Source organism: Oryctolagus cuniculus, chromosome X, assembly GCF_964237555.1.
Source record: "Oryctolagus cuniculus chromosome X, mOryCun1.1, whole genome shotgun sequence".
Lineage (NCBI taxonomy): Eukaryota > Metazoa > Chordata > Mammalia > Lagomorpha > Leporidae > Oryctolagus > Oryctolagus cuniculus.
The window spans coordinates 85,063,913-85,076,225 of record NC_091453.1 but is presented as its reverse complement, the minus strand read 5'-3'; the positions used below and the strand labels follow the sequence as shown (position 1 = coordinate 85,076,225).

The window sequence follows — 12,313 nt, the reverse complement described above, 5'->3', positions numbered from 1 at the left end:
AACCAGATCAGTGTGGCGATCCCATTTAGTTCAACGTGTTGGGAAAGCTGTTGGTTTCAGCCAAATTTCCTAATATATGTTGCTGGAAGTTGAACAAAACAATTAGTCTGCCTAGACTTATGGTGTCAGTCTGTGTTTTCCTGTTGGAGGGATTCCTGAGAACTGTTGCTTTTATAGGCACTGGAGGTTGGAGTCAGTTCCCCAAACATTTTTAGAGTCCCTATTATAGGCTGAATTCAGTCCTGTGCCTCTTGGGCCTCTGAGAGGAGCAGAAGACATGCTCTGTGCTTTCTAGGAGGTAAATAAGACTATCACACAAGATAATCAATAAACACCATGGACTGTGTGTGATGAGGAGCTAGAATCTGTGGGACAGACACCAAGGACTCCTAATATGTTAGAGATAGAAACAAGAGGTAAGCACTGAACAGGACATGTTCAATTCATACTTACTAAATAGTTGGAAGCGAGGCAAAGAACAATAGAGAAGGGTTTTATGGAATGGTGAAACTTGAATCTTTAAGCCACAGCAATCAAAAATCAAAAGAAAATATATGCCCCATTCGGTCAAGGTAAAGACCAAGGGGGTGAGGACCTCTTCTGGGAGGAGCAGGCATGAAGTCTGGTCAGTTACAAAACATTCTCCCAAACAGTGAAGCCCTACAAAGAACTGAGCAGTTCCTGCTCAACCTCTAGAGCTCTCGTGGCCACAAGTTGGAGGCAGAAGTTTCCAGCTGAACATGGGGGTAAGTTCCAGATCAGAACTGGAAATGACCTCGGCCTCATAGGATTCACTTCCTCTCAGCTCCCATTAAAAAGAGACAGCAAGGAGTAGGGGCATATTAACAATGCAAACTCCAAATGCCCGCCCATATTTGGCAAAGCCAGGTCCATTGGATGAGTGATAGAGTCTGCCTCCAGTTTGCTAGTTTCCCTCACCCACTGGCTTCCAGAAGATACACACTGTGAATGGAGATTCTAGCTAAAGTGGCTGTAGCCAGAACATAGCCACAAGAAAGGACCAACAGATATCATAAAAGGAAGGTCAACTCTGTCCACTTCTTTCGTCTGGGCATTTTGCAGAAATCTGCTGACTGACTTGGTATATGGAACAAATAAAAGGTGAGTGGCCAGTGCTGTGGCACAGCGGGTTAAAGATCCAGCCTACAGTGCCAGTATCCCATATGGGTGCTGGTTCGAGTCCTGGCTGTTCCACTTCTGATTCAGCTCCCTGATAATGCACCTGGGACAGCAGTGGAGGATGGCTCAAATCCTTGGGCCCCTGCAACCACATGGGAGACCCAGAAGAAGCTCTTGGATTCAGATTGGCTTAGCTCCAGCCATTGTGGCCACTTGAAGAGTGAACTGACAGATGGAAGACCTCTCTCTCACTCTCTTTCTCCCCCTCATCTCTCCCTCTCTCTTTGACTTACAAATAAATAAACAAATCTTAAAAGGTGATTGACATGGGAGCTGGTGCTGTGGCACAGCAGTTAAAGTTGCTGCCTGCAGTGCCAGCAACCCACTGATTCAAGTCCCAGCTGCTCTTCTTCAAATCTAGCTCTCTGCTATGGCCTAGGAAAACAGTGGAAGATGGCCCAAATGCTTGGGCCCCACACCATTGTGGGAGACCCAGAAGCTCCTGGTTCTTGGCTTCAGATCGGCCCAGCTCTGGTCATTGTGGCCATCTGTGGAGTGAACCAGCAGATGGAAGACCTCTCTCTCTCTCTCTCTGCCTCTGCCTTTCTGTAACTTTGCCTTTCAATAAATAATCTGTTTTAAAAATGATTGACACATAGAGAATTCAATCCCTTTCTTTGATACTAGATGATTAAGTACCATAACACAAGAAACTGTTAAGTCTGGGGCTTTCCCATACTGTGCTTTTATAAGGTTCAGAAGGACCCCTTAGAAGCTTTTGGAAGGATAAAATCAGTCTTCAGGGCCTATCTCAAACAGAGGAACTGCATATCTTTTCTGTTCCTGCCCAAGTTCTGTTGTTAGGATCAAAAATGACTGCTGTATAGGCAAACATAGCTCAGGTTAAGGATCAAACTAACCCTAACCCTAACCCTAACCCTAACCCTAACCCAAAGGACACAACTAAAAAGTGATCACCCCTAAGTTCCAAGTTCAGTATTTTGCAGGCTGGTGAAGTGTTATCCTGGAATGTCCATTGGTAGGCTGACCGGGGATACAGGACACATATGGAGAAACTAAGCAATTTGGCAGGATGGAATAGACAAAAGGAGATGCTCATCAGCTCCAAGTGCCCCGCTTATCCCTAGCAAAGCAGGCATCAATGGGACGAATGGAAGAGGTTACCTCCAAGTGATCTTTGGAGTCGTTGCTTTGTAAAAACTAGAGAAATCCAATGTGCAATGAGGTAAGGCCGAAGAGACCGAATTATTAGAATGAATTATATTAAGCTCTTAACGAGTATTTTTCTATCTAATGCCATGCACCTTCTTGCCTTTCCTAAAATTTGCGTGGCTATACTCTAATGCAGCTCTGTCTCCTTTCCAAAGAGCTGAGACTTCTTCTCCAACCTAAGCTCTCTTCAACCCACAAGACCTAAATCATTTAGGCTAAGATATCAATTTTTAAATGGCTGCACATATTCTTGCATCCCCCAACCATTTCCCTTAGGGCTGCCTGGACCTGAACCCAAGGGAGAACTGGGTATGAACACTGCCCTTCAAACCTCACCACTCATATCTCACCACTTGATCCCAAGCATGCCTGCATGAGACCGGATGTTGCTAAGGCCAAAGTGCCTGAGTCATGAAACAGCATCTAGACTGTGGGATGAAAGATGCTCCTGGGGACACACTCACCGGAATCCCATTGATGCCAAGGAAGCCAGGAACTCCCATGGGACCCTAAAGAATGGAAGAGGGAGAAGAAGGTGAGAGACAATCCAACCAATGTCCATTGGATTCCGGAGGCCTGTGTATGTGAATCAATGATCGAACTTTTAAGAAGTGTTTTTTATTTTTATTTTTATTTTTATTTTTTTTTTACCTCTTTCACATTGAATGAGGGCTCTTGAAAAAGTTCATGGAAAGTGGAATTAAAAGATAAACATATGCAAACATGGCTTGAAATGCATGCGTAGTTTCTTCGTAACATATATACTTTTCATACATTTTTTGAAGATGCTACCTGTTGCCTTGGACATATCTGGGCTCTGAGACCAGCTGTTGTCTTAGGCAGTATAGGCCAAAGTCTCAAATTAAGGCTCACTGACGCATGCTGCCTTGACAACTGGAGAAAAACTGGGAGGGCCTTGAGGAAACTAACAAGCCCCCCTGCCCCCTCCGCTCATGGATAAGGGCCCTAGTCAAACAACCCTCCACACCAGGTACCTTGGTGCAGTTCCTGCTTATCCCGAGTGGTGGATTCAGTCCACCACTGAGTTATTCAAACAAGCCAAGGACGACTTCTGTCAGGAACTGGTGGCACCCCATCTGCTTGATCCTCCAAAAGTCTGCTCCCACAGTCTCTTCTAGTTCACTCTATGCCCGAGTGTAGCCTCCGTGTAGCCCTATGTGGTGTGCCGTGCCCCCCACCTCCCAGGAGTGCATATGCAAGTACATGTGACTGATGAGGTGCAGTGGATCTCATCTGTCCAGGGTGTCGTGTCTTTGGCCATTCACATAATCCTAGTTTGGAAATCCCGCCGGCACCAACAGAGCGAATAGCAAGTGATTAAGCTAGGCAAAGAACGTAAAGCAAGCTGCTTAAACAGCCAGCCAGCCTCCCTGACACTATAATCCTCCTTTCTTAACAGCTGTTTCCCTATATTTGTGGCCCGAATTGCTTACAAGCATTCTGACCCCTCGCTTGCCAGTCCCTTTGCTTGGATTCCTGATCTCCACTGCCCGGGGAATTGGACTTCTGACTCAGGCCCAGTTTGAACCCACATGACTTCCCACCAAAGTGAGCCCACGGATCTAGCAAGCAGTTAATACTTCACTTTGTGGCTTGTTTGCAATGGGAGCCTCTCCAGAAATGGGCCGATCCATCAGCAGCACATCACCCACTCTGTTCTTGTTAAAGTATGTAGCCTGGCACCAGAGTATTCAGGAATAGCATTATTTCCATAAATGAGCAGAATGGAGACCGAAAACTGACCTTCATACTTGTGGCTCACGCTTCAGTCAAACTGTTTTGTGCGTTTACCTTATCTCCTGTTGGTCCATATGGTCCCAGAGGGCCTGGGGAGCCCCTTTCTCCTTTCAAGCCTGATAAACCGGTAGGGCCAGTGAATCCTTGAGGACCCGTCGGACCTTGAATTCCAATGGGACCGGGTCGCCCCTAAGATGGACAGAGGGGAGCCATTAGTCAACAGAGGACTTCAAATGAACACTTCCCATTTTCCCATGCACAAAGAACACTGTCATCACTTCACTAAATGATCTTGGCTTAGCGATCTGTGAGGCAGGCCAAAGTTCCAGACATGCACCAGAAAGGGCTATTTTAGGGGCTGCTAAGCTTATTTGGACAGAACACATTTTATAAGCACATTTAATAAGATTCATGTGCACCAAGATCCTTCAACTTTGTACTTCTTAGGAGATTCGTTATTCAGGCTGGATAATATTGTCCTCTTCCGAGTTAATGCCAGGCCATCCATCAGATTGTCAAAATAGTGAAAGAACAGAACGCTGGAGAGCATCGTGGCATTTTGTAACTCACATCCAAATGGCCGAGCACACGTTTGCAGTGCAGCCCAGTAAGGGCTGTGCCTAAAGAACACTGCCGCACGGGGCGGGAGAGGGGAGCACCCAGAAAGCCATGAACTGGCCAACCTTCCAGAATTCAGCTTTGCTGGCAGATCATAGCCACCCCCCCCCAACTGCACTTGAGCACACACACACACACACACACAGAGATTGCCAAGAAATATATATTAAGTATCGATTCAGATAGCAAGAGGGAGCAGCCTGAGGCTTTCGAATGCCCTGATTATAAAATGTTGGTAACAATTAAGTCTGGGAGTTCAGGCTGACATTTCTCGGCAGCCTGTACCTGAGAATGCACCCCAGCCGGTGTGACACAGGCAGGCTGGACTATCATTTAGAACAGATCTCAGTAGGGACTGAATTAGCCTTGCAGAGAAGCGAAAAGCATTAGTGATGTGCATGACCTCTTGGAGAACACAACGCCACACCAGGCAGGACACCTACTTTCCTAACTGTTCCCCATCTCCATCTGGCAGCCCCTGCACTGACTGCACGCAATTGCCTACAAATCTGCGAAAAGCCCATTAAAGGTGCCCTCTACTAGTCACCTTCAAGGTTTGCTTTTTTTGAAAGGCTACTGTGGGTGACAGTGGCCACCAGCTGTGCTGGTCCTTTGGCGTGTAATTTTCAGTGTCAGTCAGGCCCAGGGAGATCTAGGACCATCAGGCACTCTACCCAAGGGGCTGCCCTTCTCAGACAGGGCATCGCCAACCACTCAGCCTTTCCCAATACCCAGCCTGCAGCCCACAAGGGTCTAGGCTACAGGCTGCCTAATCAGCTAACCTCCCAGAATGATGAGGGGAGGGTGAAGGGGAGATGTCCCTTCTCACATTTAGGCTCCTAATTCTCACTGGTGGAATTCTGTTTGCAATAAATCTGTTCTCAATTGTCCTTGTAATTCTCACAAGGTCAATATATATGTGTGTACACACACACACACACACAATGATAATTCTAAAGTTCATAGACATTTTAATTAAAAGATGTTTATATTGCTGCAAACTGAAATCTATCTATGCATACTTTTTTGGGTAATATGCATTTTCCATGAACTTTTAGAAGATCCCTCATGGATATACACAAGGAGTCTTCAACAGGTTCATGGAAAAATTCACACTTTAAAAAAAATAAGATTTCTTTATTATTTCTTTATTCATGTGAAAGAGTTACAGAGAGAGACAGAGAGATGGAGAGACAGAGTGAGAGAAAGAAAGAGATCTCTCATCCACTGGTTCACTCCCCAGATGGCTGCAACGGCCAGAGCTGGGCCAGGCCAAAGCCAGGAGCCAGGAGCTTCTTCCAGGTCTCCCACATAGGTAGCATGGGCCCAAATACCTGTGCCATCTTCCACTGCTTTTCCCAGGCTGTTAGCGGGGAACTGGAACAGAAGTCGAGCAGCTGGGACACGAAGCAGCACCCACATGTGATGTCAGCATTGCAGGTGGTGGCTTTACCCAACCACATCACAATGCCAGCCCCTCACATTATCTTTTTGTTTTGTTTTGTTTTGACAGGCAGAGTGAACAGTGAGAGAGAGAGACAGAGACAGAGAGAAAGGTCTTCCTTTGCCGTTGGTTCACCCTCCAATGGCCGCCGCGGCCAGCGCGCTGCGGCTGGTGCACCGTGCTGATCCGATGGCAGGAGCCAGGTGCTTCTCCTGGTCTCCCATGGGGTGCAGGGCCCAAGCACCTGGGCCATCCTCCACTGCACTCCCGGGCCACAGCAGAGAGCTGGCCTGGAAGAGGGGCAACCGGGACAGAATCCGGCGCCCCGACCGGGACTAGAACCTGGTGTGCTGGTGCCACAAGGCGGAGGATTAGCCTAGTGTGCCGTGGCGCCAGCCTCCTCACATTATCTTTTAATTCCATTTTCCACAAAAGCCCCACCGTGTGTGTGTGTGTGTGTGTTTGTGTGTGTGTGTAGGGAGAGAGAACTACAGAAGGAAACACTTTAAAAAATAGTTCAAGGTGCTACTGAGGATGAGTGAGGAAGTGAAATATGTGCGCCTACCTTTGAAGACTAATGTCTACAAACCATAGCAACAGTAGCGGTCTGGAAGAGAGGGTAAGTGCTGCAAGAATGCAAAGGCAGATTTGGCCAAGGAGGGCCTTGAGATGGGGAGAGTCATGGGCCACACTGGAAGGGTCAAGGGGGCCCCTGCCCCCAAAGTGAGGCAGGCAACTTGCAGATTTGCTGTGGGGGAGACACAGGGAACCCTGCAAGGCTTGGGAGCAGGCCTGGGCTGGGAGGAAAGCAGCTGCTCAGGGCTGAAGTCATCATGCCGCATTCAGGACAGCATGTGTGTATCAGCATGAGGCCAGGGCAGCCTGCCTCAGGCGGGAATAAGGGAGGCAGATAAGAACCAGCTGTCTGAGAGGAGAGGCCTGCATGGTGGGAGGATGCGGGGCCCGGATGGCCGTGTGGTTACCAGCAGTGAGGATCCACTCAGGGCAGTGAATACTTGACCCAAATCTGTGCCCTGCCCAAAGTTTTCCTGCATCAAGAAAGGGCAAGGGGAGGGGGCACAGTAAGCCATCCAACAGCGACCCAGAGACAGAGGGGACTGTGGTGTGGCCCAGGTCCCATCCTGCTCACAGCACTAGAGGAACCTAAGTAGGGCCCTGGTGTGGGCCCACGGGCTGGCACATTCCACCTCTGGTGCCTTGCCTTGGGAGCAAAGGCTCATCAGCAAGGGGAAAGCAAGGACACCTAGCAGTGAGGGAGTCTAGGGCTGTACTATACAACAACCCTGACTCTGTCCAGCAAAGGCAGAGGTGCATGGGCCTGCTTCCTTTCTCATGTCTGGGTGGGCATGTGGAAGTTGCCCCCTGCTCTCTTCCAGCCAGAGAACTGACAGTGAGTTGCTTAAAGAACTCATGATGCTTTTGAAAACTTCTGTTTCCCATGGAGCATGTGAAAAGGCAGCTCTTGGAAGACCATGGACTTCTAGGTGGGCCCGGCTGTTTGGATTGTTAGGCATGTCAGCAGCCCAGCTTGAAACCTCTCAGATTGGCTGCAGGGCTAGAAGCAGGGCCTTTGAGATGTCTAAGAGTCTGAGGTGCTGCTGGCCCTGAACTGCCTCCTCAGTATGGTGCCAGGCCACTCTGGCGCCTGCAGTCATAGGGTACAAGGCAAGGATCTTGGGGCCAGTATTGTGGCATAGTGGGTTAAGCTGATGCCTGTGATGCCAGCATCCCATATGGACGCTGGCTTGAGTCCTGGCTGCTCCATGTCTGATTCAGCTCCTTGCTAATGGCCTGGGAAAAGCAGTAGAAGATGACTCAAGTATTTGGGTCTCTGCACCCATATGGGAGCCCCAGATGGAATTCTAGGCTTCAGCACAGGCCATTGCAGCCATCTGGGGAGTGACCCAGTGGATGAAAGTGCTCTTTCTCTGTCTCTCTGTCTCTCTCTATGTTTGTTTGTGTGTGTGTGTGTGTGTGTGTGTGTGTCCCATGCCCTCTCATTCTCCTTTTTAAAAAAAACTTTATTGTTGGAACATTTTTAAAAAATATTTATTTATTTATTTGAGAGGCAGAGTTATAGACAGAGAGAAGGAGAGACAGAGAGAGAGGTCTTCCATCCACTGGTTTACTCCCCAGATGGCTGCAACAGCTGGAGCTGGGCCAATCTGAAGCCAGGAGCCAGGAGCTTCCGGGTCTCCCAAGCAGGTGCAGGGGCCCACACACTTGGGTCATCTTCCACTACTTTCCCAGGCCATAGCAGAGAGCTGGATCAGAAGAAAAGCAGCCGGGACATGAACCAGCACCCGTATGGGATGACTGCAGGTGGAGGCTTAGCCCACTGTGCCACAAGTGCTGGCTCCTCCCTCTCCTTCTATAACACTCCTGTAACTCCAACTTTCAAAATAAATAAATAAATTAATTAATCAATCCTTAAAAAAGGCAAAGATCTTGCCCACTCATGGCGATCCTTTCACACAAGTGGCGGACAGGACCACACCAGGTAAAGGTGGCCAAGGAACAAACTGAAGGAGACAGCTTTATTTTGTGGGTTTTGTTGCCACTTATTTCTGGATTGGCTTGCTCTGTGCTTATAGCTATATGATCTTTTTCCTTCCTTTCCAATGCACAAGGCTTCTGTCTCAGTACCCAGTGTACTGTTTTTTTTTTTTTTTTTTAGATTTATTTATTTTACTTGAAAGTCACAGTTACAGAGAAAAGGAGAGGCAGTGAGAGAGAGGTCTTCCATCCGCTGGTTCACTCCCCAATTGGCCGCAATGGCTGGAGCTGTGCCAATCCGAAGCTAGCAGCCAGAAGCCTCCTCTAGGTCTCCTCCGGGTCTCCTATGTGGGTGCAGGGGCCCAAGGACTTGGGCCATTTTCCACTGCTTTCCCAGGCTGTAGCAGAGAGCTGGATCAGAAGTGGATCCGCCGGGTTTTGAACTTGTGTCCATGTGAGAAGCCGGCACTGCAGGTGGCCTTACCCGCTACGCCACTGTACCACCCCTCCCCCAGTGTACTGTTGAAGCTTAATATTCAATCAGTGATAAATAGCTTTTCTTTCCCTAAACACAGTCAGTGACACTTTTCAAGCTGGCCAGCAGAGGTCAGTGTGAGAACATAGAGGCTACAGATAAGCAGGTGGGTGGGTGGGTGGCCCTCTCCCACTACAGAGGAAAAAGAAAAAGAAATCAAACCAGTGTCATAGAAGGCACAGAATGTTCAAGCAGGGAGGCCCTTAGAGACCATTCAACCCGGGGTTTATTTTATACGTGGGGGAACAAACGCCAAGAGAAGAGGAAGGACTCGTTTTGGTTACATAGCTAACAGAAACAGCATGGGACTCACACCAGACTGCCTGCTGCCAGGGCCTGGCTCTTCCCTTGTTTGCCAGTGGCAGATGTCCTGGGGGGGGGGTCCTTGAGGCTGCCCTCCCCCACCCTGGGCCTACCCCCGGGACTGTTCCCATCAGTAGGCTGCAGCAGCCAGATGCTCACACATCATTTCTCTTTTCTTATCCCCGATCATTTCACAGAACCAATCTGAAACACCATCACTGTTTGGACTGCTAGCAGAATTTCAATGGGCTTGGATCAATGCCCTGCCCTGATACATGTCATTTATACTGGCAAATAGACCCAGACAGGGCAGAAGGGACTCCTCCAAGTCTTTCCAACAAGCTCTCCTGCCTCCATCTGCTCAGGATTTTAAATATGCACATCAGGGTCTAATTCTCAAGGGAATGAACTGGGACTTGTGCCTTAGCAAGGCCAGAAACTACAGACCCAGAATGGCAGGCTGACAAGCAGAGCCCAGGCTGCCTAACTCCCGCTGACCACAGTGGGCTGGAATCAGTGTGTACTTTAAATTTACCTTTGATTAGACCCTGATAATTGGGGTAACAGACACAGAAATGCAACTGTCCTGAAAGTAGTTGACATAGCAGAAACTGCATCTAAGACCCTTAAAAGCACACGCCTTGGGCTAAGTAGGATGGAGAAATTGATGGAGGTTGACTTTTCATCCCTTGGCTCCTTTCTTTTAAAAATCCCTCCTTCAAGGTTCCACTGTTTTTCTTCTATAAAGTTAAAATTTATTCCTGAGGAGGAATTCCTGAAGCGCATTCCCACTGAGGGATACATGACCGACAACTTTACTCTTCCCAGGGGGACTGTAGTTTAATGGAGAGCAAAGTGTTAAGCTAGGGGGTGCAAATGATATTTACAAAGTGGGGAAGGGAGAAGGTGTGTGCAGGCCCTCCTGACAGCTCTAGCCACCTTCCCAGGAAGCCAACAGCTTCAGCTGCATCCTAGGGGGGTCCTTGAGACAGCCCTCCCCCAGCCTGGGCCCACCCCTGGGACTGTTCCCATCAATAGGCTGCAGCAGCCGGGTGTAGTGCTGTTAGGTAGACCTGCAGGCAAATCTCCTGTCATTTAATATCTGTGTGACCTTGGGCAAGTGGCTTAACGATTCTGACTCTCAAGGGTTCAGGTGCAATAATAGCTCGTGTGTAGGATTCTGGTGAGCATGTAAGGGAGTTAATGAATGTAAACACCTGGCAGGTATCATTTATGGTGAAGCAGAGAAGTTAGGATGGGTACTTGATGCTTCTTGCCTTAAGTTTAAGTGGGAGGTGCATGAGCATCATTGAGAAAGTCTCTTTGGGGCAGGAAAGAGTGCCTTGGGATGAAGGAGCATGCATACTGACACACACATTGGTGACAGAATGACCACCTGTGTCCTGTTTGTCCTGGGCACTCAGCTCCTCAGTGGCTGCTTGTTTTCCTAAAGGGACCTCAATCCACATGCTAATGACTTCCAAATCTGAACCCCCAGCCACATTTCTCTTTGGAGTTTGCCAGATTGTTATAGCAAATGGCTTATCAGACCTCTCCACCTGCATGTTCCAACTCCAACTCAACAGGACCCAAACTAAACTCTGTCTTCTCTTCAATCCCACCCCAACCAGCTCCTTTTCCTTCTTGAGTTAATGGGGTTAATTCAGTATATGGAATTATCCTCAAAGTTGGCGGTCTCTACGACCCCTCCTTTTCCCTCATCTCCCACATCTAATCCATTACCAAAGATTGTGAATCCCACCTCAAACTTGCCCAATGATCTCTTAGATCAGGTCTTCCTAATCTCTACCTTAGGGCATTGCCACAGACTCCCAAATGCTTCTCCATTCTCCAATCTTGCTTTATTCTCCTCTAGCATCTTGTCACATAGCCTTAGAAGATGCCTCTGTTATCCTGACTAGCTCATATGTATCTTTCAGGTTCCAACAAAGGTATCAAGCTCCTCTGGGAAGCTTTCTATGTTAATTTTATTCCCCCTGACACACACACACACACACACACAAATTGTGGGCCAAGGTTCCTGTTTAGGTGTCCAGATGCCCAAGCAGACTGAGCTCCTTGAGGACAAGGACCATGTCTTACTCCCCACTGAATCACCCGTGCTAAGCAACAGTGCCTGGCGTACAGTGGGCACTCAGGAAATAGTCGATGAATGGAGAAATGGATGAATGAATACACACACTGAAAAACTGAGAAGCCAGTGGCCTTGGCATGGCAATATGTTCTTTGGAAGTTTAAATAGTTGCAACAGAGGGCAATCAAGAAGCATCTGGTCACAGAACTACAGAAAAAGAGAGCTGTGTGAGACTCAGGAAATCACCTAGGTCAGGATGGAGAAACTGACATACAGAATGAGGCAGGAACATGCTCAAATTGGTATGATATCAGGCTTAGAGTTTTAAATGCACAACACTACAATATTTTTAGAGGCTTTGATAACAGAAATGATTCACACCTGATCATTGCTTTCAGGCAAGCTCCTTTCCCTAAGATCTCTGAGTGAAACAACTTTAGTTCCATCCTGATTGTATCTATCCATTAAACAGTTAGTTGTTATTCAGCAACTACCTTGGGCCAGGCACTGGGGTTAAGATGTTCAGTAAGGCACATATATTCATAGAGCCTACAGTTTCACCACCCCTTGAAAAGAGATGATGCATGGCCTATCACCAACCTAAGCCAACACTTTCCATCTTGTGCTGCATTCTGGTGGGCAAGTATCACATATATATGATGGATGAGAA

At 48.0% G+C, this 12,313-nt stretch overlaps 1 protein-coding gene across 2 annotated transcripts in view; it reads right to left on the bottom strand.

The window, feature by feature from the left end:
* The window catches only part of COL4A6 (collagen type IV alpha 6 chain), a 312,961-nt gene that overhangs the window by 73,267 nt on the left and 227,381 nt on the right, over positions 1-12,313 (bottom strand). For both annotated transcript variants that reach the window (XM_008272863.4, XM_070067442.1), the window contains exons 4-5: positions 4,186-4,320; positions 2,838-2,882 (exon numbers count right to left, since the gene is read on the bottom strand). In XM_008272863.4, coding sequence (XP_008271085.2) covers positions 2,838-2,882; positions 4,186-4,320 — 180 coding nt within the window. The remainder of the gene's footprint in view (positions 1-2,837; positions 2,883-4,185; positions 4,321-12,313) is intronic.